Source organism: Falco cherrug, chromosome 1 (assembly GCF_023634085.1).
Source record: "Falco cherrug isolate bFalChe1 chromosome 1, bFalChe1.pri, whole genome shotgun sequence".
NCBI lineage: Eukaryota > Metazoa > Chordata > Aves > Falconiformes > Falconidae > Falco > Falco cherrug.
The window spans coordinates 109,644,357-109,671,492 of NC_073697.1; the positions used below are offsets into that span (position 1 = coordinate 109,644,357).

A 27,136-nucleotide genomic window follows, 5' to 3' on the forward strand; every position below is an offset into this window, starting at 1 on the left:
GCCCTGTGCAAGCCCCCCACGCTGCACAAACCAGGCTCAGGGCTCTCCTCTCACGGCTTGGTCACGCCAATGACCAGGGTCATGCTCACACCACATTAACAGCTCAACATTTACTCAGAAAACTTTATTGTATCAAAATCCCACCTTACAAAAGTGCAAAGAAGAGTTGCTTTAGGCCCTGTGCCTGCCACACAGCAGGGAGAGCAGGGCCAGCAGCCAGCACCCAACGCCCAGGCAGCAGGCAGGGGAGCCAGCCATCTCCCAACAAAAATCAGCCTTTGTGCTGCTGCAGAGGTAGCGAGGGGGCTCTGCCGTGCCAAGACGCTGGCACAGATTGGTGTGTGAGGAAACTGGTGCTGTGGGCAGCAAGAACCTCCGCCATTAGCAGATGGCACAGAGAAATGCCCCCAGGGAGTAGGAAGCAGGACAGCAGCACAAGGTCCTTGTCTCCTTCCTGGGCCAGCCCCAGGACGTGCTCCCACCCATCACGAGTGGCGTCCCAGTGCAGTGCAGGAGAGGGACTGGCTTTCAAACACTTTCTTCCCAGATGCCACATCCTCAACCCCTTTAAGAACTCTGCACGTGGGATAAAACATTGTAAGTTAACCAGAAACTGAGCAAAGTGACCCTTTACAAGGAACAGAGGGGGAACGTCTTCCCCAGCACCATCCTCCTGGGACATTACCACGTGCCCTCAGTCTCTGTGCACAGCTCCCCAGTGTCACTGGTTCTAGCCACTGCCGGTCAGGAGACGGACCAGTATGCCCACCAGCAGGACAGCAACGGCAGCGGCAGCAGCCAGCACACGGCGGATGATCAGGGCCCTCCACACCACAGCGGGAGGAGCAGGGATGACAGTGGGTTCCTCTTGTGTGATGGGCTGGTGGTCAGGTTGCCTCTCGCCTCCCGTGATGCTCTCAGGCAGGACCACAGTGTCCATGGTGTTCATGTCAACGGAGATGTAGTCTGTGTGACAGAAAAGTGAGTGCTGCAGGGAACAGGCTGCGAAGTCAGGGTTTCCCAGTCTGATGCTGCACAAGCACTAGTGCCAGTCCTCAGGGTCCTTTCCCAAGGCTGAGGGACACCGGGACATGCCACAGCAAAGCGGCAGGTGTTCCCAGGTGATGCAGTCACTGGCTGGCAGCCCAGGCTCTTCCGTGGAGCTGCCAGGATGGTGACAGGGGAAACAGGGTGTCTTAGACCCCATTACTAAGCACAGGAGAAGTGCCACTGGCCTGGGACCAGCACCAGACACTATGCTCTTTCCAGCCATCTGCAGGGCAGAGCTGGCTGCCGTGGCTATGAAGGAAGGGAAGGGTTGGGTGGAGAATTTGGGCTCCATCCCTGTCGTCAGGCCCAGGTTACATACCCACAGCAGATGTTTTGTTAGCAGCCGTGCCACTGGAGTTCACATCTTCCAGTTGTTTTCTCATTCCAGCTCGGACTTGAGCCTAGAAACACGTGGAAGTGTTGCTCTTCCCAAAGCAAGGGTGCCCTGCCCAGGCAAGGGAACCCAAGCCTCTTCCCTCCACACCCCCAAAGCAAGCATGGTCAGCCCTGAACCGCTCCCCTGCTGCGGGACAGCAGACAGACCCCATTTCACTTGTGCCTCCTTCCAGAGGGCTGCCGCATGGCACTGGGACAGGAACTCGCCCGTCACCTTTCAAGAGCAGAGGAAAGCACAAGTCTCACCTCTCCTGCAGCTTTCTTCCAATCCATGCGCATGACAAAGGCGGAGAAGGAAAGAGCTTGCAGAGAGATGCAAACAATCATCCCCACCCACAGACCTGCGGCAACGCAACGTTAATTCAGGGAGGGCTGGAGGGAAACCTGCTTTTGCCAGCCACTGCCAAACTGCCCGAGGACCTCAGCGGGGTCAGATTATTGCCCCTGTCTAACCCAGCCTGGATGGGAGAGCTGCCCTGAGGGGCAGAGAGAGGAAACACCCTGTGCTGGGAGCAAGACTGGATTTACTGGGACACCTCAGCCCCCATTTGATGCAGGCTACTCAGAGCCTGCCAAATGCTTCAGCGTGCAATCCAGCACAGTGATACGAAGGAGGAGTTGAGCCCAACTTCCAGGGCTGAGCCTCTGCTCAAGGCACAGGGTTTGGCCCAGCAGAAGCAATGCTGGCGGCTCATACAAGGCCAAATCAAGGACACACGTACCTAACACCCCCATCTTAGCTGCAAACATCAGTGAGATGCCGACGGGCAGGCCGATGGCGTAATAGCTGATGGCGTTGGCGATAGCACCCATCTTCTGCTTCCCTGTGCCCCGCAGCACACCGCCACAGGTCGCCTAAGGAAAGCGGGCAGAGGAATCAATACACAGGACACAGCACATGCTGCAGAAGATACAGAGCCCTGGGGTACGGCACGGCTCTGTGAACAGGGGAACCCACAGCACTGTCCCACAGATCCAAGAGGGACCAAAGCCACATCGCAGAGCACATGACACAGGGCTCCTCCTGTTCCACCTGCCGAGCCAGGCACAGAACATGGAGCTGTCTGCAGGCACCAACCGGCACGCCAGTGGATCCCATAGTGCTTTCCACACTGCCTAGGTCCCTCTCCCAGGGACAGGGCAGGAGGAAACAGGCTGAAATTACTATCTAACAAGTTCCACGAGCACTGCCACTATGCTGGGAGTACCTGGTACCCCTGAAGACCCAGCTGCTCACTTGTGCTGCTCTGACAAGCTAGTAAAAAGCTGAAGCCTTGCCTGGGGAGAAGAGGGAGAATGAACTGGGCTGTTTGCAGCAATGCCAGTGGGCAGCTACAGGTACAGGGGACACTGAGGTGCTATAGGTAATGCAAGCAGCTGCTTTGACAGTTTATTGCTTTCCTCGTCTGTATCATTTTATATGATAAGAGTAAGCTTAAATGCAGCTTTGCACTCTCCATTGCACCCCAACCTGCAGAGAGAAATAGCTCCATATGAGGGAATACTCACTGCTGCTGCATCAAACAAGTGGAACGGAGCAAAGATGATCACCACTTTGGACACCAAGATAACGATCTCCCTGTTGGGAAGATGTACATACTGATCAGGGAAAGCAGCACCACCTGGTCCCGAGGGACTCTGGTCCTGACATATCTCCCTTGGCCAGCTGCAAAGCCTGATCCCAGCCCATGAGACTCAAGAGGATGCGTGCAGCTTGGGCACCACCATGGTAGTGTCCCAGTGTCAGAAGCACCTGTGCTGCCCGATGACACCTTTGGGAACGTGTTTGACAGATGGAGGTTTGTGAACTCTGTCAGCAGCTTCTGAGCAGCTCCTGGGATATAAATTGCACCCTCCAAGAAGTTAATACTCAAAAGAAACCTGTTAACCCACTTGTCATTGGTGAAGATGTATCCCACCACATCCTTTAGGGTTCCCAGCAATGTTGCAACCACCACAGCAAAAACTCCTGAAAGAAAAAGAAATAGTCAAATTGCTTGCTTCAAGGGCAAGCTCCTGACCCAGGCCCAGAGCTCAGGGGCTTCGTGTGAGGGGGGCCGGACTTGGCTGACCTCCCGGTGATACTGCAGTAGAGGACACATCTGTTTTCCTCACTTTCTCCCCAGATAATCCCTCTACCATCTGGAGGTAGAGGACAATGCTAAATTGCATTTTTAACTATCACAGCCTTTGCACAAGGTTCCTAACAGACAAGAGGAGCCAGGGTTTCACCTTCCCCAAACAGAGGGTTGAAACAAGTGGGTCTGTGTTCCTAGGGGGGGTCCCCTGCCCTGTGAGAGGGGAACTGAACCATTTGCTGATAATTGCCCTTTATTCTGCTCTGCAGGACCTGGGCTGACCTGTGCACAGCAGGGCAGTAATGCAGGAGGTCTTGGCTTGCACTACATCCCCCGATCCCAAGGCATTGCCCACTCGGACACTTGCAGCCACGCTGAAGCCCAGAGGCACCTGAGTAGCAGGAGACAAGGAGGAGGTAAGCAGCAACACAGCCTGGAGCAATTTTCTTCTTCCCCAGTAACTAATTCAGGGCAAACTGGCATTGCTGCAGTAAAGGGATTTTCCCCCTGTAGCACACCCCTGGATGTGCAGCTGCACAGCAGGTCTGAGAGCAATCACCTGCCTGGTATGGACTCCTGCTGCCCACCCCTGCTTCCCTCCCCAGCCTTGATCTGGGGGCTCCTCCCAGGCTGACCTTGGTTTAATACACCCAGCCCTTACCATGTACGCTGCAGAGGAGAGCTCGTAGATGACAGACTGCGCACCCAGCTCCACCACACTGAGCAGCCCTGGAAAAGATTCATCCCTTCCTTCACTAGGTCAGAACTAAACCCCTCCTTTGCTGGCAAGGAGGCAGTGACTGCAGGGTTCCCATCTAACAGATGCAGCATCCTGCAGAACCAACCCTGCAGGCGAGGAGGCTGCCAGTAGGAGGTGGGACACACTCAAGAGGCAGCCACCAGAGCAGGCGTGGCTGGAAGATGACTTGTTTGAACTACAGGAAAAAAAAAAAAAAGAGGGTTTGGACTCACCTGCCAAGAAGCTCCCAATTTCAAAGGTCCACCATTCAATACACATCATGAGCATGCCAGGCACGGCCAGCCGGATAAAGGAGCCCCAGTCCAGGAGGCAGTCCCTGGTCCAACCTGCAATGTGAGGTGAAGCAAAATGAATGCATGTTCTCCCTTTCCTCCCCTGAAGGGGAACTATATGCTCTCCTGGATGCTCTCTGAGGACAATCACCACCGCAGATCACAGGACATCAGCCTGGTCTTGCTGCTGTACCATTCCCAAGACAGGATGATCAACAAGAATGCATTTGGAACTACAGCCTTGAGGACATGGCTACAGCATCTTCCTGCCTTCAGGGGATGGTAATTGCTTTGTCAGGTGCCAGTGACAGTGCAAAATCCCCAGGGCTGGACACTGGTATTTTGAAGGATTAAGCCATGAACAGTACCTCCCCAGGTCTCCACATGGATCTTCTTCCACCACACGTAAAGGAAGAGGAGAATGGCCTGGGTGTACTGAGAAACAGTGTTAGCCCAGGCAGAGCCCCTGGGGAGAGAGACAGGCAGATTACAGATGACATCCTCCCCACACTCCTCAGCTACCACAGAAGAGACCTGGTGGCACCCATATGAGCCCTCCTGCAGATGCCTCTGGCCTTATCTTTGCAGGCTGGTTGGTTGGGGACAGCGCATGGTAGAACTGGGTACCCAGGACATCCCCCGCCACCCCCAGCCCTGAGCAAACCCCTGCACCCAGGGAGAGGCTGTCACCGCCTCCACTCACACTTACACCAAGCCCAGCTTCAGCACATATAGGAAGAAGGCGTTCATGACCACATTGAGGATGTTGGCTGCAATCCCCGTCAACACCTGAGGCAAAATGATCGCCTGGAAGCCAAGGAGGGACTTTGGAGTTTGTTTTCCCAACACCACCCAAGCCCCCTGTAGCAAACACAGAGGAGGGAGCTTCAGCAATTCCCAAGGAGAAAGCCAAGAAGGTGGCTCCTGTTTCAGGTAAAGCTGGATTGTGTTAGACACGCAGAGGGTAGTATGCAGGGCTCAGGAGCTGGTGCAATCAATAAAATGCAGAGCTGGGAGGTAGCAATGGGGAAATGGAGCAAACTAAGGGTGGTTCCCATGAGCTCTCCCTGCCCTGCAGGGCCAGCTGGGGGGGCTGTGCATCACACATTCCTCAGCCCAGCTCCCTCCAGAACAGGATGAACTTAGATCCCCAACTTTATCAGTGGTCCTAGGAATACCTTTAATCTATGGCCCAGAACCTGACTAGTTATACAATACCTGACTTAGTAAATATCTTGTCTGCAGCTGGTACAGAAATGCCGCCTGCAAAAGTCAAGATTCATTTCATCAGCACCACCACACATGGTTCAAGCTGCCACTTAACACTCACAGATGGGTCCTTCCCTCAGCATCCTGCACTGCCTTCTCAGGGTGCCCCAGGCAGGCTGTCCAACACCCTGCTCCGGTGGTCTGGTTGAAGTGTGGCACCTGCCAGCACCAGCTGCATCCAAAGCCAAGGGTAACAAAAGGCATCTGCATCTCCCAGTCTCACTGGGAAGAGAGATCAGTCTCTAAATGGGAAATCTGTGCTTCCTCATCAGCAAGAGAGCCTGGAACCCTTGGGAGAAAGGATTAACCCATGCTTATTTCCCAGGGGTAGTGCTCCCTGTCACTAGCCAAGAGTCCAGCAGCTGTGAGTGTGTGCGAGCAGCAAACTGCAGCCTTTATCTCAGGGCTAAAAGCGAGCCCTGCTGACACTAGTTCCAATGTCCATCACCAGTTACGTGTTGTGCAGAGACACAGCCTGCAGTAAAAGCCTTTGCACAGCAAGATGAGAGACTGCATGTCTGCTGGTCCAGCAGCTGCTGGCCAACACACATCTGTTAAGGCCCAGGTTCAAGGGGTACGTTGTAAAGCCCTAAACCATGCTGCCCTGTGATCCATACAGCAAGGACCCTCCCTCCTTTCCCCTAATGACTGATACAGAGGATATGTATATATATGAGGGATACAGAGCTTCTAACAGCTTTAGCAGCAACTTACAGGGAGCGCTGGAATAAAGATCATCACGTAGACCTGAGTTAACCTGAAAGAGGAGTTGTTCCCCCAGTTAACGATAGAACAAAGCAAGAACCAAACCAGGCAGCGTTGCCCTCAAGCTCCACAGAGCCTTGATTTCAACACTACATGGCAACCCACCCACAGCCAAATGCCTGATCCAGAAGGGCTTGATCTCACCGCTGACCTGGAGACCTCGGGGTCCTGTCGGATGAGCAGGAGGATCCGCTCCGTGTTGATGAAGAGTGCCCAGCAAGGGAAGCAGCAGAGCAGCAGGATGAGGATTCCCCGCTGCAGGATGATGCCCACCTGATTCAGGTTCTTGCCACCGTATGTCTGAGTCAGGAGAGAGGACCAAGGTGAGCATTGCAGAGAACCAAAGGGTCTGGGTAAATGTTCAGGACCCAGGGCAGCAACAGGCCGATTAAATGCATTTCCCATGTTCTGCCGTGGCTAATGCCAGCCTGGTTGGGTATAACTGGCTCTCAGGCAGATTGGACATCTCTTGGCTACCCAGGCATGACCCAGAGCTCCTTGGGGGAGCTGCAGGGAGGGAGCAGGCTCCAGCCAGTGCATCTGTAGCCCCGTGCTGACTGGAAGCTGCCATCCTTCCTGCTTTGTGCCCAGATCACACTGCACAGGAGGCAAGACACCACCGATCAAACGCCACCAGGCATAAGAAAGGGAGAGCCGCTACTGACCTGGGACATCAGCGTGTCACATGCTGAGGCTAAACCAGAACCGACGGAGATGCCTGTCACGTTGATAACCTGGAGGAGAGGCAAGTGACTTGGCTTGCAAGGGAAGGTGACAAGGGACCTGTCCCAAAGCATTCTGTCCCTCCCAGATGCCTGGGAAGACAGTTCTCTAAGCGTTCTTGGGAAATTTCCAGCCCTTCTCTATTCCTCAGAATAACACATTCCTGTTACCTAAACAGCCCCTTCTCCCCTGTGGTGTGGAAAAGGATCTTCTAGCAAGGGGTGACTACCTGAATGACCACAAACAGCAGTGCTCCTAGCCACACATGCACATCTAGGTCTGGCGGGTCCGGAGAGCTGGTCACAATCTCCAGCTCCCTGCCCAGGTGCTGGCCTTACACTGGCACACTCACAACTGCCCAGTTCCCACCTCCTGCCTATGCTCAGGGCAAAAGAACAGCTGGGTGGATGTGATGTTTGCATTGCATCAGGCTGTGCTTACACAGGGGGTCCTCACACGCGCATTCCTACAGGTTTGGAATTCTTCTTCTTTTTTTGGTGACACATAATTCGTATATTTTACATCAGAGGGGAATCACAGTAATACATACGGACACAGCCAGTGTCACAGCATCCAGTTCTGCTTTCCCCAGGTGGCCACAGAAGATGGAGCTGACCACGCTGATCAGGAACCCCAGCAGCTGGGCGACAAACTAGGATGGGAAGAGAAGGTGATGGTGAGATGAGGACGCATTAGGACTTGAGGAACACCACCTCTCCTCAGGAGTCAGCCTATGAACAGTCGAGTTTCTGGTGTCACCGCAGCACCTCATCTCCAGGCCAGGGGTCTGCTGCCCTGGGAACCTGCCCCTGCTTGCCAGCACTGCTGGGGCAGAGCAGGCAGCTCTAGGACTCACACAGGCTCTCAGTGGCTTTGTCTTTCAAAGCAGACCTCTACGTGCCCTGTGGTATTTTGGTGTTACACAGCCAATCTGCCAAATGACCTTGTTTGCATGGGGCATAATGGCTTCACTAGAAATCCTCTTTCTCAGGATGAAAGATGCATACAGGGGGAAAATAAGAAAATCCCAGTGCCTTTCCACACTTCCATGCACCTGTGGTAAACTCCCCTTCCAAAGCACAACATCCTCTCCTCCTTGGAGAAACACCAAGTCCAGCCTGCTTGTTCCTCGCCAGGGGCTACAGCCAGGCTTGATGATGCTGTAGCAGAGATTGCACTCCAGCCCTCATTTTCCCTTGGCAAGAGGACAGCCCCTCTACAGGCATCTGAGGTAGAGTGTTGTGGCACAACTAGAGCCAGATGGTCGGACTTAGAGACATTTATACCCACTGAGGGGTGGGCATGGCTGGGGACCATGCCCAGGCTCTACTCACACTCCTTTCCACCCAGCAGCTGACTAGCCAAGAGCCCAGTGCTGCCGGAGAACCAGCCCCTGTGGGGCCAGAGGAAGAACAGAACAAAACCTTCTCCTCGCCAGACCTCCCACCGCTGCCTGAGGATGCAGTGCTGCCAGGCCCGAGCACATTTGACCTGCTGCTGTGAGTAATCCCCGCTGGAGGGGTCTGTACCTCCGTGATAGTTTCAGCACAGAAATGATCATTAGCTAATGACAGCTGTAGGTTTGGGTTTGAGGTTCCCTGCGCACGTGGCCAAGCAAGCTGTGCCGCAGGTCGAGCAGCAGGGCACTGAGCTAGGGCTGATGCTTTCACTTACAGGAACCGAGACCCATCTGTACTTCCCCACTGCCCGAGCCCCACGGGCAGCGCTAGGAGGCCTCCGAGCAGTTCAGTACTTGGCACTTGTTGACCAGACAGGGCAGAAGACTCAAAAGCAGAGAAGCGCAGAGGCAGAGGGTTCACACCAGGGCTGTGGTGCATGCCCCCCTTGGCCAAAGCCTCTGCCAAAGGCGCTCAGCGCTGTGGCCACCCAAGAGCCATCTTCCAGATGGACGCAGGGTTCCAGGACAGCGAGCCACGGCTTCCTTTGCACCCAGAGCCTGGAAGGGCTGGCCAAGGGGCTGGCAGCGAGGAAAGCAGCTCGCTGGTCACCCAGGGAGTCCATGGCAGCACCAGGGCTGCCCCCCTCTTTTGCAGGGCAACGGCACAGCACGCCCCCCGCCCCAAGCCCCCCACTGCACCCGCTGCCGGGCCCTGCCGGAGCCTCTGCCCGGTGCCCTGGGCCGGAGCTCCGCGCTCCGCCACCGGGACCCCGGGTAACAACGCGGGGGGAGCGGGCGGGTGCTGCGACCCCCGGGCGGGCGGAGGGGCTGCGCCTGCCGCCCGAGGGGCGCTGCAGCGGCACGGCGGGCACCCGGGGTCCCCCCCCGCAGCCCAGGGGGGCGCAGGGCACGGCCAGCCCCGCGCTGATCCCCAGCCCGGCCCCGCAGCGCCGCGGCCGGCCGGCCCCCCCCCCGCCAGCCGCCAGCCCCCCGCCCCCGCTCTCACCACGGGCCCCGCCAGCCGGGCCAGCTCGCAGCTCTCCCGCCGGGCACCCGCGGGCAGGAGGAGCCGGGCGCCGCGCAGGCACCGCGCCGCTACCGCCGCCATGTGCCGCGCCGCCGCCGCTGCCCGCACGCCTTAAGGGCACGGCCGGGGCCGCCTCCCCGCCCCCGGGGCTGTGGGCGGTGCGGGTCGGCACGGCACGGCACGGCTCGGCTCGGCTCGGCTCGGCCGGGGCAGCTCCGTGCGCCTGCTCAGGGCTAGGGACTCCCGCCACCACCACCACCAAGCGGTGGGACCCCCACCTTCGTATTGTGCCCCCCGCCCCCCGTGAGGATTTTACACACACACACACACACACACACACACGTGTTGGCCAGAGCCAGAACCCACCGTGGGGGTTTGGAGGGGCTGGGCACCCCCCCACGTGGGTTGGTGAGGGAGTTGGGGTCCACCTGTGTGGGAAGCAGGGGACCCCCTTGTTGTTAACTGGCATCTAGAGGCTATAGGATGGCGACACCCTGTCTCCCGAGGATCCCACCCACATGTTGACCAAGGGGTCACCAGAGGTCCAGACACCCCCACCCCAGGTGGTGTCTATGGACTGGGAACCTCCTTGTGGGGCGATGGCTTCGGACCCCCCATGGGCTGGCTGTGGGCTGGGTCCCCCAGCGCAGGGGCTGGCCAAAGGCAGGGATGTAGGTTTGGGATGTAGGCACATTCTCCAGGACCAAAGAGATGTCCCCTCTGCCTCTATGATAACAGGGGGGATTGGGGGCAGCTGGCTCTGGGCAGCCTCCGCCTCTCCTCCATCCACCCACCAGCACCTCATGAACAGGGTGACCCCCCCTCCGAACCAGGGATTGCCACCCAGGTGGCTGGCACCCAGCTGCCTGCCCTGTGGTGTGGTTTGAAGCGGGGGGCCGCTGCACCCCACGTCTGGCCTAGGGTGCCATGGCTGTGCCCAGCGCCTGGCAAGAAGGAGCTTTGGTTTGGGTGGGAGTTTGGGTTGTTACAGGAGTGAAATTCTACCTAAGTGCAGGTGCTTGTAACCAAGTAGCTGTAACCAAATCTATTTGTAACGCACGGAAACTTGCAGTGGAAAATGGGGCTTGGTTTTACAGCTGCTTAAATGCTGCCTCGGTGCCTTAGAGCTGTGATGTCACCACCCAAAAATGTAAAGTCTTGTTAATATTTCACTTACCCCCTTGCTTCTTCAGATGTAATGGGACATCATGAAAAATTGAGTAGTAGCAGTGGTGAGTCATAGGCACTCTGATTTTATGTGCCATGATGAAATCAGAGTATCTCAGGCCAAAAGAGTGGCTGGTGCTGCTGCGTTCTGGTCTTGAGTTCCTCCTGATTGTGGTGGTAGTCAAGGTGGAAAGAGCAACTTGCAAAATTTACCTGAAGTTTTTCCTTCAAGAAACACATGTTTTGGTGTAGGCAGACTTTTTTTCACAGATCACCAACACCTTGTCACGAACGAGGAAAGAACAATGCAGAGTTTGGGGATGTATTTTAATTTTGGAACAGCTTCTTCTTCCTTTGGTGGTGTTCACATCACCATGACCCACACTTTGCAGCAGGCGCAGGCTGAGCTCAGGTAAACACTTTGCTCCTCTCCAACAGGGTAAAGTGGAGGAACAAAGTGACTTGCAGAATGGGAATGTCCTGGGCCAATGTTTTCAGGCACAGACACTGCAAGTCAGGCTCTTACATTAACGTTTCAGAGACTTGAGGCCTTTCTTGCCCTGGGTGCTCTGCATTGTCACCATGCAGTGTGCCCACCTGCAGATGGGACTGCTCAGCACCACTGAAAAGAAGCTAAATAGAGATTTTTCAGGCTGATGTTAAGACAGCCAGTGTGCAAATCTCTGCTGTGTTGTCTGAAGGTGAAAAATGGACTGAAGAAATGAAAAAGAAGGTGTCACTCCAGTCTTGTGCCATCTAAAGCACCGCTGGCGTTTGCCCCAAATGGCGTGGCTTTGTTCAGGCTTGGCAGGCTGGGGCTACTGCTTCTCTCCGTGATTCTTCCCTCATGTGTCCTGGCTGGTGGTGTGACTTCTGTCCCCAGCCCAGCTACGTGACGGCCAGAAGGCCCCTGTGGTGCCATGTGGAGGCAAGAAGGGACATGATAAGGCTCAGATGGTGCCATTCGTGGTCCTCAACAAGCAGCACAAGTGTGACCGCCTTTGAAGTTTACTTGTGACCCTGCTGAGATCAATACCTTTGAGCTGGCAAAGAGGAGGGAAGACAATCAGGCAGAAACCTGGGAAAAAGTGTTTTGAAAACAGTAAGCTCTGTCTCTTCAGGCTAAAGAGAGAAATTTTATCTCCCAGCCCCAGGAGCCGGCTGCTGAACTAGCCCCCAGAGAACCAAGCCTACATAGAAGGGCTGTGATTGAACCCCCCCTTCTTGCGTTTCGCTGTTTGAAATCAACTATATTTGCTTACAAAAGAGATGTTTTGTGTTTCTGTGGTGACATGTGGATCCCAGTCTTGCTGGGGAGCAGCAGAACGGGCGCCCCAGGACCTGGTCTGATGTGCGTGGGTGCCCTGAGGTTTCCTCCATCGCTGGCACGACAGACCTGGCTCTGCTCTCACATTAGCCCATGAGCTGCTGAGGGGGATGCGGGTCGGTGCAAACTCTCAGGCTGAGTCCTGCACTGGCACTGGATGCTGACACGTTTGCTCCTTCCCTTTCTGTCACAGGGACAAGGACCTTGCTAGCTGCCCTGGTGCGATTTGGCAGGGCTCATCTGCCGGAGCCTTTAGACAGATGGGGAGGGTCAAAGGTATCGCTAACCTTGCACCAAGCTGCCCTCAGCAATCTGGATATTAACAGTATTGCAACACCAGTTAGAAGAATTAGAAGGGTCAAATTCCTTTGGAGCATAATATCGTTGAACTCGGTCATTTCAGACCTCCAGTGAATTTGGAGCAGCATTTTAGAAGGATGATACCTTAACACAGACCTGTTTAAAGGAGTTAATGTGTGACCAGCTACAAACCATCTGGAGCAGACAGATGGCCTGCCCTGTTGGAGCTGGTTTCAGCAGCTGGGCCCCTGTGCAGTTAGAGATGCTGATGTGAATCCAGAAGAAAGCAGCTGAGGGGAGAAGCATTGCAGTTGCTTGCGTCATTTGTAGAGCAGAATTAGGCCTTTTTTTCTTCAGATTTCCAGCAGGATGACTACCCTGGGTTTTCTCTAGATATGTATGTCCATATGCTGAAACGCAGCCAACATCCTGTTACTAAAATAAACCCCACAAATGTACCGTGTCTGGAACCGTTGCGATTAAGAGCTACCAAATATGAAAAATGTCAGAACACAATGGATTTATATGAAATGCTCAGCTGTTTGAAGAGTGCCCCTTTCTTTTAAGAGACATTGCTGCTGGCTGATGTCCGGATACCATGGAAAATCCCCTCCCCTCCATGCAATGTGGAGTTCAGAATATAGCTAAATTAAAAACTAAAGAGCCTTTTGCAATGAAATCAGTTTTTATTTGTGTGCCGCACCATAGGATCAGAGGATCAGAGCTGTCAGTGGGTGCAGCACATGGGTTTGGGGCTTGTCAACACAGAGAACAAACCAGAATAGCATCTTTAGATAGCTCCCCTTGCTTGATGGTCTGACTGCAAAGAAAGTTCTGGAGTAGTAAGCACATTAGCAAAGCATGCTAATGATCCTAGGCTATAGTGACCCTTACTGCAGGGTAGTCTCTCTACTGGCTACACAGGGTTTGTTTTTTCTGTTTAACCCCTCGTAAGTGTTCTCAAGTCTGTCTTGCTGATTGAGGTGGCTTCCTTGGGCCCAGGAGAATCAGTGTTCCACTGCTGCCTGCGTCTCCAAGGTATAACTAATGTCCAATAATGTCCAAACCCATAATGTCTAACAATGTTTTAAATGGTGCTAACTGGTGATGCAGCTGCTGCAATGAAGCGGCTACAGAACCTGCATTTACATGGCTGCCGGAAAGGCTAAATGGGGGAGTGGGCAGCTCTCAGTGGTCTGTCATCATCCCGTGTGTCCTTATTGCCTGTAACCACTGGGTTTTGGCACAGTCAGTCCCACAAACAGGACCGCTCATGTCATTATTTGTCCCAACTTGTGAGTGCGGACATGCCTCTGTAAGAAGAGTTATAGAGAAGCTCGAAACCGGTGTTTACAGTGGATGGAATTTATCCAAAAGGCAGTTGCCTGATGATAAAGAAAAAAAAAAAAAAAAAAAAAGGCAATGAGAAGTCGGGTGTCTGGCAGCACCCGCAAGCCCCGCCGTGCCTCTGCATTTCTGCACATCCGCCGCTGTGTGCTGCTGCCTGCCCGCGCCCTTGCAGCCCTGCGTGCTCTGCGAACTAACCTGGGGCTCCTTTTCTGTCCTGGAAAGCTGCCTTCCCAAAGACTGAGACTCACCAGACAGTTTCTCTGCTGTTGGTAAATCAGAATTTTCTCTGATGGCTTCTTTTATGCTGTGGCTTTAGGGTAACTCAGTTACCACTGTTTAAAAACCACCCTGAGCATGCAGTTCTTTTCCTCTTTTTGCTGGCATGGGTTTAATTTGCTCAAGGTGATGAACATATATCCCCACAGCTCGGTATCATTGGTTTGGGGCAGAAGCCGCAAAGCCTGACGAGCTTCCCCAATCGAAACAGCAAGCGTGAACTCAATGCCGTTTGCCATTGCTGCTGCCAATGCCTTGGGCTGGGGGCTCGCCCGCTGACTCAGCCCCCTGGACCCCCTCGGGGCTCGGGGGTGCTGCTGCCCTCACTGGCAGCCCTGGCTCCCCAGGAGGTGATGCTGGAGCCCCGCAGGTCCCCACTCTACCTCCAGCCCAGGTGCCTTCACCCCACTCCCTGTAGAGCCGGCATCAGTCAGGGGGAGGCCGGGGACGGGAACAGCCCCCTTTTCCAGCCATTCTTGCCTTTGCCCCTTGGGCTTAGCACTTTTGCCCTGCTGCATTTCATCAGTATTTGGGTTTTTTCCTTCCTGACAAGACCCTAATAAACACTGGTTGTGGGGGAAACAAATCCAGGCAAGCACAAATATTTGACAAATGTTTGCCGAATGCTTTGGAAAAACATTTGCTAAATACTTCAGTGAAAAATACAATATATACCAGTGAAAGGGGATGCAGGGTAAAAAACGGTACTTAGAAAAAATGAGTAGGAGTTAGGGAAATGCAGACTGGCACTGTCTCTGTACAGACAAGAAACTGCTTATTAAAAGCCTCCTGATATCATCCTGCCTCTTTAATTCCAGTGTCTCAAGTCGGTTCCCAAATGGGCATCCCGGATCCATGATCCTGCTGTGGAGCCTGCACATGGACAGACATCCATCCACAAGGGCAGCACTGCAAACGTTCGCATGGTTTGACCCCAGTTTAGTCACACCTCACGCACGCTGTGATAGTGTTTGGTAATGACGGCTGTTTCCTCATTTCATGTTATTGTTCTTTAAGAGAGAGAGAGAGAAAAATGCTTTTTACTTGTTCTCTATTTCAGAGCCTCTTACTTCTGCTTTGTTCACTAAAAATGGGGCCAGACAAATTAACTGCAGCAATAAATATTATTTTTACTACAGAGTATTTATATTGCCACACGGGTTGGTCAAGTTCAGGGCTGCAGACTTAAAAAACATCTTCCCTGCCCTGAAGAGCCCAAATACTTAATTAAGGCAGATAAGGCAGGACAAATAAAAACAAGACAAAACTCCTCTTGCTTTGAACCACCTCTAGGGAGCAGGTCTTGGCAAAAGAAGAGAGAGATTGTAAAGCTGTAATAATAATAACGATAATTAATTGTATTTATAAAGCATCCCCTAACGGCTCTGGATGCTATGCAGGGATTTTAAATACAATTGAAAGCAGCAACAAGAAGCAGCCAAATAAGGAAGTGTTAAAATAAAGGTGTATTTTACAGTAGCTAGCAAGATTTAAGAGTTTAGGGCTGTTTCAAGAAGTAAAACGGAGAAGGTACCCAGCCTGTGTACACATTTTACGTCCCATGTGCCTCAGCAGTGCCTGTGCAGCTGCATGGCTGTGAAGGACAGTACACGTGCAGATGCTCCAAAGCAAAAGCCTCTAACTTCAGCCCCCCCCCCCGACCCGTCCTCCGGACTGAGCCTCGCACACACTCGCACGTTTCTTCTGCTTTACCAGCACGTGAGAGGGGATGGCGCATGCTTGTCCGCAGAGGTGTTTGCCAGCAAGGGCAGGCAGGTCAGGGCACGCGGGGTGCATGCAGGGATGGCAGGCTGAAGCGGCTGAGCATCCCTGCTCCAGTGAATTCTGCCGGCTTACAGATTGCAAATACCTTGTAAAGCCTGGTTTGCATGTTGCTGTCTTGCTGTATTTCCTCTCTGTATTCCAGCCAGCAAGACGGTGTAATTCCATGCAGCAAAATTTACTTGTGTTTACACTTCTGGATTGGCTGTCGCATTTTTCCGCCCACCATTGACATGGGTAAACATGTATTTGTCTTAGATTTTGAAAACAAAGACGGGAAACGCTGTCGTTCTGCAGGCTTTGTGAAAGCTTGCCCTGCCTGTACTGAACACATGGGCCAGCTGGAAGTGGCCCTTCTCTGGGCAGTGATTTGGAGAACGGGTGGCCCAGTTGGGTGGGGGGGGGTTGCATTGGGAGCGAGGGGGCAGCAGGGTGGGTGACTGGGGGCACAGCCGAGCCAGCTGCTGGTGCTCAGCAGGGGCCGGCTCCGGGCCGCGGGGTAGAGCAGCGAGGCAAGGCCAGCGCCTGCCCAGGATGGAGATCCCTCTCCTCCTCCTCTCCCTCTCCTCCTCTCCTCCCTCTCCTTCTTCCTCTCTCTCTCTCTCCTCCTCCTCTCCTTCTCCCTCTCTCTCTCCTCCTTCCTCCTCTCCTTCTTCTCCCTCACTCTCCTTCGTCTCCCTCTCCTCCTCCTCTTCTTCTTCCTCTCCTCCTCTCCCTCTCCCTCTCCCCCTCCCTGTCCGTTCCCCGGGGCAGCCGTGCCCCGGAGGTGCTGAGGCCCGGGCGCGCCCCCCCCGGGGGCTCCATCCCGGCACTGAGGACCGGGCCGCGCCGGGCCCCGCCGCGCGAGGGGAGGGGGGGGGCGCGCGGGCGGCGCGTGCCGGGGCCGCGCGTGGGGCGTGGGGTGCGGGGCCGGGGCGGGCGCGGGGCGGCGCTGCCCGAGGCGGGGGCGGGCGCGGGGCCGCGCGGCGCGGCAGCGCCCCCTGGCGCGGCGGGGCGGGGCGGGGCTCGGCCGGCGCGGGCTGCGGCGGCTGCGGGCGGAGCGGAGCGGGGAGCGCAGCGCAGCGGGGCGGGATGGCGGGCGCCCTGTCGGAGGTGCTGGGAGAGGTGCTGGTGGCCGCGGACGGGGAGGAGGTGGCCGTGTCGGCGCTGGCCGCCCGCGGGGTCTCGCTGGTGGGGCTCTACTTCGGCTGCAGCCTCGGCGGCCCCTGCGCGCAGCTCGGCGCCAGCCTGGCCGCCTTTTACGGGCGCTTCAGGGGGGAGGCGGCGGCGGCCGGCGGGCAGCGCCTCGAGATCGTCTTCGTGTCGGCCGAGCAGGAGCAGCAGCAGTGGCAGGAGGCCGTGCGGGCCATGCCCTGGCTGGCGCTGCCCTTCGCCGACAAGCACCGCAAGGTGAGACCGCGGGCCGGGGGGGACGCGCCCCGGGCTTTGTCTGGGGGCGTCGGGGCTCGGTTGGGACCCCCGGACCCCCCCGCGCCCTGCGCCGCCGGGGCGGGTCCCGCGTGGCGTGGGGTGGGCGCCTTCCAGAAAGTTCCCGGGGGAACCGGGGTGAGGGGGGGGGGGGGGGTCGGCTGCCGTCCCGCGGGGCGCCGCCGCCGCCTCGCCCGGCTCCTCCGGTTCCCGGAGCCTGTGTGCAGCAGCGGGTGGGGACAGCCGGCCCGTCCCCGTCCCCCGCGGGTGGGGGGCGAGGCGGGGAGCCCGGGCTGCGTGTCGCGGTTTCAGGGGGGCGGCGGGACGGCGCCCGCGGGCCTCGACGGGTCCCTCAGAGGAGCGGGGCGGGCGGGCGAGGCCTGTGGGAGAAGTCGGTGCTCTGAGGCGAAGCGCGGGACCGAGCGGCCGCCACTCGTCTGAGGAGAGCGGCCCCTGGGGCAGGGACCCCGCGGGGGGGACCCGTGGGCTCCTGCGTGGGGCTGGGTCAGGGGAAGCTGCGGCCCCGTCGGCTGCAGGAGGGCGCTTCGGTGCTGAGGGGCGGCGGGGCCCAGCTGGCCTGGGGGCTGCTGGCAGAGCTGCCAGGCGAGTGTGCGGGATGGCATTGCCTGACGGTCTCCTTTAGTGGCTGCTGTGTTCGGTACTCGGCAAGTTGCGGCCCCTCATCTGAAGAGTTTAATCTGAAAGGTAACAGACAAAAAGTGTTCTGTGAGACCCAGACAGGGCAGGCTGTGAGGAACGGGAAGGCAAAGGCCAGGCTTCCAGATCCCAACAAACTCGCAACACCCACCGAACAACCCAACAAAACCTCTTTACAAATCTAATCTTGGGAAGCTATTGAGTCAGAATTAAAAAGATGGTGCCCCACAGTGCCATTTCTAAACAGCTTTCTGGCGAGGGATCACAGCTGCAGGTGGGAAGGCATTGGGCAGGCGCTGGCTCGCAGCGAGGCGCCATCGCCTCTCCGGCAGGGCTTGGGGTAACGCCGGTGCCTGTGGGGCCGCAGCTGACTGAACCCCTGCAGGCGTCCCCCGACTTCGGGCTCTGCCAGCCTGTGTTGGGATGAGAGGGATGACTTCTTCCAGTGCGGGTCTCTGAACCCTCCTCTACCGGCACTTCGTGCTGTTCGATAGGCAAAGGAGTCATTTTAAGGAAAAGTTGGCTGTCGTCTGGCTGTGCCGGGTGATGTCCCCTCTGCTGAGAAGAGGCGTAGTAGCTGGTTTGAAACCCAGATTCGTCTTTTTGCCTTATTTGCTGCAGGTTTTTGTCACTAAACCCCCAGTTGTGCAAAAGCTCTTGTGTTTAACACCATGCACCTAGATGCTGCTGCCGAAGGCCCCTGGTTTGCCCCTTTGAAGTCAAGACACTTCTAACTGGGAGCTTGCATGAGTGGTCACAGGTCTGGGTCTGAGATTGGTTTCATGAACAGAAGCTTTATCCTTCAGAAAAATTACAGTTTAATTCTGGTTTCTTTAAAACTAAAATTTCTTCCTACAGGGATGTGATAAAATTGTGGTTCCAATTAGTAGCTATTTCCCTGTAGAACATTTCAGATCATTTAGGTGGTGGGACTTTTTCTTGCCGTATTTGCTTTAAAAATTCCACTACAACATAGCTAAATGGCTGGTAAATCGTAGAAGTGGAAGGTGGCATTAATTTTGCATGCCAGCCAATACTTCCATCTATTAGATTGCAAGAAAACATGAAATAAAAAGATTATGGGGTCTTAAACTCTTATTCCAAGAAGCCCTGAGTTAAATTCAGGATTATTTTTGTGTGGAGTGTAAAGTAATTGAAGCTCATGCTGTATATTTTCAAAACTAAGCAGATGTGATGTGGCTTTGGAGGAAGCTTAATCTGTGGATAACAGAGAGCCTATTTGTAAGTTATAAGGGCAATTATGTCAGGATATCAGATTTCTAAACAGGAGATTTATAACCTGTAGTTCAGGCAGTTAGACATTTTCTTGTATAATAGGCTGATTTTTAAATAGTCGGGTTAATGACCTGACTCTCCAGAAAAGTACAAACTTTTTATTTTTCAAAAACACCAGCAAGAGCTGGGGATGTCTAGCGTATGTTCAGTGCCTCACAGGCTTAATTTGTTTAAAAACAAAAGCATTAGAAAAATGTAGGCAGTCCTTTTGAGTTATGGTTCCTTTGCACTAAAGGCTACTCCTAAACCCGATGTCAGACAGCCCCCGGAGAATTATATAGATTTATGGGAAGAAAGGGATCTTGCCGAGTAGAGATAATGGGGAGAGGTGGGAACATTGGGCAGGGAGCTGAACTCTGTCCCTGAGCTCTCAGCCTCAGCCCCCAGAGGCTGTGAAGCCCCCGTCCTCAGCGGTTTCAGGGCTTGGCTAGGTGAAGCTGTGCCCAGCAGGGCCTCGTGCTGGTGGCTGCAGGGCTTGAAGACCTCCAAAGGTCCCTTCCAGCCAACGCTTCCCATTGTGGGTTGGCTACTTTATCTGCTGAGGTTGTGAAAGCTTTGGGGAGAGGTGGCTTCCTATCCCATATTGGCTGTAGTGTCACTTTTGTTGCTTAGAATTACTGGATAATACAGCTATTGCAGTCCTGGTTTTCTGCTGAAATCTTTTTATCAATGTGTGCTTTGTCTCACTCTGGTGTATTCTGTGTTCTTTTATGTTTCTCCTTCTTACAAACGCTGGGCATCAAATGTTGATAGGTCTGAAAAGCCAGTCTCCTTTCTGGGCTTGCAGTAAAATTCCCACAGTCCTAAAAGTAAAATAGCATCTTACTCTCATGGTTATTGTTGAAGGTAATAAGAATTGTCAAAGAAAACAGCCCCTCTTTGTTGAATGCCCCAGTAACTCACTAATGCCAGGGTGCAGTTACCAAGGTCGTAACAGCCTGCACGTCTTGCAGCAACCAGTTGAATTTGAGTAACTTTAGCGTATAGCAATTTCTGTCTCCAAACTAGTAATAAAAGAAAGCAGTACAAGTCAGCAAACGTCTGGACATGGGGAAAGCCTTTGATTAATGAGGAGGATGGCATTATGCCTCTGTCTAAGCCACAGCCAGCCGTATTATTGGGGAGGTTTTTTTCAAGAACGAAACCATAATCTGCCAGATGAGATTGGAGGCCTTTAACTTGTGATACACATCCCTCAATTAAGCTGTTCAGCCCTGGATTTGCATCGCTATATGTAGCTGTTGATAATTGATTTGTCTTCTGATAATGCCTGGTGTTGCTGAGCAGAACATGCGGGAGAGATGTTGCTCCGTGTCTTTGTTGCATTTGGGATTTTGGTTTAACATCACCCTGTTATCTGCTTGCTCAAACGTCTGCTCAAGTTCTGGAGGGTTGATTTAATAACAGCTTTAATTCCTGATTATTACTGAGAACCTCGGTAATGTAAACAGCTCCCATCTGTCTACGTGCGCTGATGTCTGCCGGTGCCTGCGACAGGGCAGGATCCTCCCTGCTGTCGGGAGGATCCCAGACCTCTCCCGGTGAGCTCCAGACCCTCTGTGCTGCAGAGTGCCCCTACACTTAGAGTGAACTCGAGTGCACTTTGAAGGCTTAAGGCACGCAGGCTTTTGGAGGAGAGCAGGAGCATACTGTCTTGCTGCATTGTGTTGCTGTGGGGCATCTTGGTCAGTGCAGCTAAAAAGTAATTAATTGACCCCATTCTCTGTTGAATAGGTCCTTTTAGACAGGTCCATATAAGAGTGGGAGAAAGGAGGTTCCGGGTGCTGGAGGAGAAAAGGCTGGAAGCGGGTCTGCACTGGGAGTGAAGCGGTTTATCTTTTACTGTTGTTTATTTGCCTTTGCTTTTGTTTTTACTTGTTACTTACTTGGCCCAGTTGTCTTCCCCATTCTTTTTAATCTCAAGTTTTCTAATTACGCTTTCTTGGTGCATCCACGCAGCTCCACAGTGATGTAGGAGTCTGTGCTTTGCCTCTTGTTTTGTGTTTGCTTTCCACTGTATTTATGCATTTGCTTGAGTGTCGCCCTGATTCTTTTGGGGAAGGCAAACCTGTTTCCACTGGAGCTGAAATACTTTTGCTCGGGTTTTAAATAAATGCAAAACATGTTGGTTCTCTTTCTGTGATTATTCAGCTAAGTAGCTGAAAACGGTTCGAGGTTCTCTGTTCGCGCTGGTAAATATGCTTCAGTTTGGACAGGTCTGCTTTTATCTTAAAAGTTGGATTTGTGTACCCTGCTCTGTATTTTCTCCCACGTTCACATGAAATGCGGCTTTTGCTGAATTGTATGGCAGAGGCACATGACCTTTCTCTGCGTGTGAAGAAGAGGTCTGTTCTGTCTCACCCTAAGGAGGGGGAAAGGAGCCAGTCGGTAGTTGTGGATTTTGTTGTTTTAGTGGCTTGAGTACTCTGGTAGGTGACCTGAGTTGGACACGGACAGCAGAACACCTCTTCTGTGTTGGGAGTACATCTTCCTCAGCACCTCAAATAAAACAATGGTCTTAAAACTGATGAGTAAAATGTGACAAAACTCTTGCTTGTTTGCAGATAATCTCTGTGAAGTCTTTTACAACAAATACCCACTCATTTATTTATTTAGTTAAGTTCTCTGTTCCCCCCCACCTTCCCAAGAAAAGAACATTTTTTTCCTCTGCTTAAAAAGGTCATTATTGTGGGAGCCTCTCCGAATAAGACACCAAGTACTAGTTTTGTAGGTAGAGTTTGTGCAAGAAATAGTGGGGAAGAGGTAGAAATGTTACTAAATTAGACTGTACACAATTATTATTTTTTTTTTTAGAACCACCCCCCCCCCCAAACCCTTGATTACAGATTAAGATACACCCTGATTTTCAGGGACTCATAACTTTTCTGTTTGAAATTGCCATCTGCTGAGATCTGGGAGGCGAGTGGTCAGCACAGATGTGGGATTTGTCTAACAGAAAATTCTGTAAATCACTTGAAGCAGCTTTTGAGTTTCATCATATAAAAATATCTAGGTAATCACTTTCAGCTGTATTCCTGACTTTGTATTTCTGGGGTGGGAATGTATGTGAAGTCTTTGGCTCACGGAGATGTGGATTTGAAAAATATGATCTTTTCATGACATAAGGCTATTGAGTAAGAAGTGAGGCATTAGCAGCACCAACTGATTCTTTGTGTGCTTTGAAACTTGCTGGTTCTGAAATATAAGAATGGGAGATGTATGAAAGGAGCAGAGAGAAGCCTGTGTGCTGTTTTTCATTGTGGCATCTTAATCCAGATGTTGAAATGAAAACGTTCATTTAAAAATGCATGGTTGACAATTTCATTTGTTACTCTCAGGTTGCAGAACGAAGCAAAACAACTTTACTTTTTAAAGTAATCAGTGCACAGTTCTTCTCCAAAAGTGCATTCTTTTAGGAGCCGAACATTTAACAGCTTTATGAAAGAACGCTCAAAACAATGGAGGGTTTTTCTGTGTGATTTTGGAGAAGTACAACAGTGAACTTTAATTATGACTGAGAAATAAGCTATTCAGTGTTTCCACATCGAAGACAAAACATTCTCTTAATTCTTGTTGTTGATGATGCTTTTCCAATTTATTTCGGAGTATGTTTTATGCAGCTTTGCAGTGAGCCTCCATACAATTAGCAGCCATCTTTCATGCCAAGACCCTAATCCTTCAGCGAAATCCCCGGAAGCGTTACTGCTATCAGGAGACGGCAAGTCTGGCGGCGGTGTCCTGGTCCTGCAATAGTTGCAAAAACATCACTGGCGTCCTTGGAGGTTGGATTTCTCCGTATATCCAAAGTAGCCTGCCCAAGCCCTTTCCCTGGGCAAGAATTAGTATTTTACATGTCTTGCTGATGTGTCATCTGCTGCTCTGTTGTTTATTGCATCCTTCAGTTGGTAATTGCCCACGTTTGAGGGTCTGCTCTGAATGTCCTTGGACATCTTTCCATTATCAACTCCTCCCAGCTCCATGGTGGGGAGAAGCGGTGGGAGCTTTTGCTGATCAAACACAGTTGCGCCTTGGACTGGGCTCTGCAAGTCTGGTCCCAAAAACTGACGCTGGGTTTGCATGGCCTTTGTATGGTGGATTCTTCAAGTGGTTTGATAACATTTCGGTTTGAAATGCAGTAAGCTGTCTCCTTGTTTAATGCTTGAAGCAATCCTTTTGTGCCATTGCCTGTAGGTATTTTTTAGTACTGAGAAACTGCATGAAATTCATTGTGAGCTCATTGTTAACGGGTACAGGTTTTGAGAGGCCGGGGGTTTTGGAGTTTTTTGATCCTTTTCCATGGACATACTTTCAGTGTTTCAAAGCAGCATATAGGAAGGTTAGCTCATGTGGCTGGGGTAGGGTTTCACTTCTCCTGAATTGCATCTGGGTAGAGCGCTTTGTTTTGCATTCCTGTTTTTTTCAGCAATGCTCCCAGCATGGAAGTTGGGGTATGGTTTTAATCTAAGTCAAGTCAGAAGATACTGCGCTTCTTGGTGATCAGACCAGGGGGATTCTTGCCCCAGCCCCACGCACCCTCCTCCCCAACAAGCTAAAATCCACGTAGGAATTGTCTGCTCCTTACTGCTAGAGTTTTTATGTGAAATGTAGGGATACAGGGAAACTGGGAGGGTACGGGAGGCTGTGATACAGCAGGCTGAACTCTGAATTCAAGAAAACAAGTTTGAGCAGCGTTTGCCTGAGCTTGGTGAGAACCTCGTTGGTGTGTGTGGGTTGCTTCCTCCTTCTCCTCTTTCCCCTCCCCGTTTTTTATCAGGGAAACAAGTTCCAAGCAAAATATTCCAAAGTGATGTTTAATTACTCTTTAAAATGCAACTATTTGTCTTATCAGCCACATGGATTTCTGTTAGCTGCTTTGATTTGTCAGTTAGTAGTTTGTAATTTTTAAAAAGCTTACACACTCCAGGAATCTGTGATTTTTGTGCTTTTGAAAGTAGAGATGTTGAATTAACTGCAGCTTTGAACTATTCACGGCTAATTTCAGGCCCCCCGCTTTCAGCAAATAACAAGCTGACTCCTGAGCTTTCAGGCTGGGTTGAATATTGAATAATCACAACACTATAGCTGTGTACATTCTCTAAACTGATTCTGTGGCACATCACAGTGTAATGGACAATGGATTTGAAAATTTTTATCTAGACAGATGTGACCATGCCATCTCCAGATAATAACAATTAGGGAACGGGGGAGTAATGCCAGTGTGGGGAGGGTGCTTGGATCCATTACAGCTTGGGCTTTGTGCATATTAATTCTCCTCCGTTCCCAGGGCTTGGGGGTGTTGAGCTGGGGAGAGGGCTTTCCTCAAGTGCTGCCTTGACTTATCTCTGCAGGGCAGCTTTCTCTGTGCTGGCTGGAACCACTGCTTCTCTGCTGATGCTCTGTGGGTAAAAAACACAATTACGAGTTAAATATATAGGTTGTAAGGTAAAGACGTGGCCAGTGGAGAAACTGGGAGCAGGATGAGTTGACAAGTAAACAAATAGAAATAATAAATTCTGTCGTGGGAAAGTGAATTATACATGTATTTCAGATTACAACTTGAGCATCTTAAATGATAGACACTAGCTTTTTCATCATCTCAGTTTTCCAAAGAAAATGTATTGTCTTATTGATTTGGCTTAGACTATATGCAATTAATGGAAGGGTGGAACTAAAAAGATGCAGTAATGGTTTCTGCATACTCTCACGTCTGTCTTTCAACACTGTGAACAATTGCAACCAACAATTAATATGTAAAGAATTTGCGGTCTTTATTTAGTGTGAGTGACTGACTGACTGCTTCAGTTGCGTCGGGGCATTAGCTGAGCTTTTGCAATCTGATCAAGCCCCTGCTTGGAGCTCAGCAAGCCCCTCTGGCCTCAAAACAAAGTGATGGGAGCCCCCAGTGAGGCGCGGGGGAGTGGGGGCGTGCTGGCTCCCTGCCTGAGCTGGGAGGTGTGCAGAGCTGAAACAGCAAGGAGAATCTGGTCCATAAAGGATGCACTTCAAATGGTAGGTGCCATCACAACTGCAGAGACCAGGAGTGGTGCACAGGAGGGAAAGTGTCTTCAGCAGAGTCGCAGGGGAGCAAACCCAGGGCAGAGCAAATCTGGAAGCTGAAGGCTTGTAATGAGAAAGGCAGCAGGGCTACTCAGAGCTGCCGGGGGCAAGGCTTGACAGCCTCTACAGGCAGACAAAGCGCTGTAGCAGCAGGGTGGTGTGAGATGGTTCTGTGTGTATTTTGCACTCATGAAGATCCGCAGCAGTTGAAGCTGTCCAGCCCAGCCAGGGAGAGAAACTCCAGGGTCCTCTGGCAACATTTTGTCTGTCTCTGCAACTGGAGCTAAATCCAACCTGATTGAAATATTTTAATGGAGAAAAGGTCCCTATTTAAAATCAAATTGCCAAGAGTTACTGGATTTTTATTTTGTGTCTAAGGCATAAGCCCCCCTGGTGGCATCCTCAGGTGTGAGTGGGGGCTCTGTGGCTGGCTCCAGGGAGGGGGTAGCAGCCGGCACAAGGGATCAGATCCCGCTGGGAGGGGTCTCTGCGAGGCTGGACTCTGACAGCTGAGAAGGGAGGATTGTTTTATGTTTCAGTGCAAGGATTTAAGAATCTGGGTGAGAATTAGGTAATGTTTGCAGAAGAGAGTAGAAGGCAACTGAAACGAATTGCAACTATGTGAGCGAGCTGGAGAGAGAAATTCTAGTTCTCCATCGTTCCCAAGAGATTCCCACTGGAGAGATGAAGTCATAGCCATTACTTCATTAGTGTTAACTCGGGATGCTGACAAATGAGCCCTCTTGATTTGTGCCGGGCCAGTTGAAGAGAATACTGCACTAGCTCTTGCCCTGTGCCTCGGCAGTCACTGCCCTTGCTGAGATGTTGGCAGAAGCACGCGCCGACTCCCCAGCCGCGCTGATTCAGCTCAGTGTTTTCTTTTGAACTGCCACTGCTTTGTCCCGCATGCCAGGTCCAAGTTGACTTTTATAAATAGTGCTGTGCAGAAGGCAGCCACTGAGGGATGGGTGGGCAGGCAAGTGCAAGCAGTGGTCTTGTACTCGCGAGAACCTCTCCATCAACGCCCGAGCCCATGCCCAGCATAGGGAGCGTTAATGGTACCCAGCGGTCCAAGCCCCGCTTCCAGAGCAAACAGACGGGTGTAGGATCTCACCCTGACAACTCGCACCATTGCTGCAGGAGTCCCTTTTGGAAAAAGTGTGAAATTCATTGTAATACGTGCTGGGGATCTTATGGCGGATCTGAGCTGCTAAACCCTCTAAACCTGAGCCCACAGCTTCATTGACAGGGCCCCTCACTTTGCTCTGCTCCAAGCTTATGGTTTCACTGCTCCAATATTTTTCCATACATGGAAGCATTCCTGCCCCAGCCTGGGCTAATCCTGACATGCCACTGCATCTGGATGTTAGCTCACTTCTTGCAGCTGACACTGTGCAAAGGCAGATGTCTGAACTTACTTTTGTTAAAATGGATTTAATTCAACCAAGAAAAGTCTCACCTTGTAGGTAAACAGGGGGGGCAAAAAAGGTGGTTTTCCATTTTATCGACATCCCAGGGCTATTAGATGGATTAATTGGTGCCCAGTAATGCCATACTTTGGAAATGTGTGGTATTTAAATTCAGAGGGATAACGAACCACGGTTTTCTGTCTCTGGCACAAGCCGAGTCTATCTCCTTGCCTGGTCAGTGGAGAGGAGCCTCTGCCTACCTGTCCTGTCCTGTTAGTGAGCAATCCCGGTCTCTCCCCGCTGCTCTGATGGCTCTTCAAAGGCTCAGTGCTGTTTGGAGCGTATTTAGTAGCTTGGTGAGACTGGGAC

The 27,136-nt window shown here is 52.5% G+C and overlaps 2 protein-coding genes and 1 long non-coding RNA gene across 5 annotated transcripts in view; 2 read left to right on the forward strand and 1 right to left on the reverse strand.

The window, feature by feature from the left end:
* Window positions 1–109: 109 nt before the first annotated feature.
* On the reverse strand, window positions 110–9,866 carry LOC102054223 (multidrug and toxin extrusion protein 2-like). Of its 3 annotated transcripts, XM_055728193.1 has the most exons (18): window positions 9,719–9,866; window positions 7,864–7,965; window positions 7,256–7,324; window positions 6,742–6,890; window positions 6,540–6,582; window positions 5,775–5,819; window positions 5,266–5,363; window positions 4,925–5,022; window positions 4,497–4,610; window positions 4,186–4,253; window positions 3,807–3,915; window positions 3,340–3,415; window positions 2,956–3,025; window positions 2,169–2,301; window positions 1,693–1,787; window positions 1,370–1,451; window positions 686–966; window positions 110–576 (listed from the first exon to the last, which is right to left on the reverse strand). In XM_055728193.1, the coding sequence occupies exons 1-17, from the start codon at window positions 9,818–9,820 to the stop codon at window positions 731–733; spliced, it is 1,689 nt and encodes a 562-aa protein (XP_055584168.1). In that variant the 5' UTR covers window positions 9,821–9,866; the 3' UTR covers window positions 110–576; window positions 686–730. The 3 variants fall into 3 exon arrangements, with proteins under 3 accessions (XP_055584168.1, XP_055584161.1, XP_055584175.1); XM_055728186.1 differs by having other exon boundaries at window positions 110–966; XM_055728200.1 differs by lacking the exon at window positions 5,775–5,819 and having other exon boundaries at window positions 110–966.
* LOC114016019 (uncharacterized) lies at window positions 7,972–15,295 on the forward strand. Its single transcript, XR_003560262.2, has 2 exons — window positions 7,972–8,812; window positions 14,978–15,295. It is a non-coding gene; the product is annotated as an uncharacterized LOC114016019 (long non-coding RNA).
* Window positions 15,296–16,949: 1,654 nt separating this feature from the next.
* Window positions 16,950–27,136, forward strand: part of NXN (nucleoredoxin) — a 54,045-nt gene continuing 43,858 nt past the window's right edge. The window contains exon 1 of the mRNA XM_055718869.1: window positions 16,950–17,330. Within this exon, the coding sequence (XP_055574844.1) occupies window positions 17,013–17,330 (318 nt within the window). The 5' untranslated portion in view covers window positions 16,950–17,012. The remainder of the gene's footprint in view (window positions 17,331–27,136) is intronic.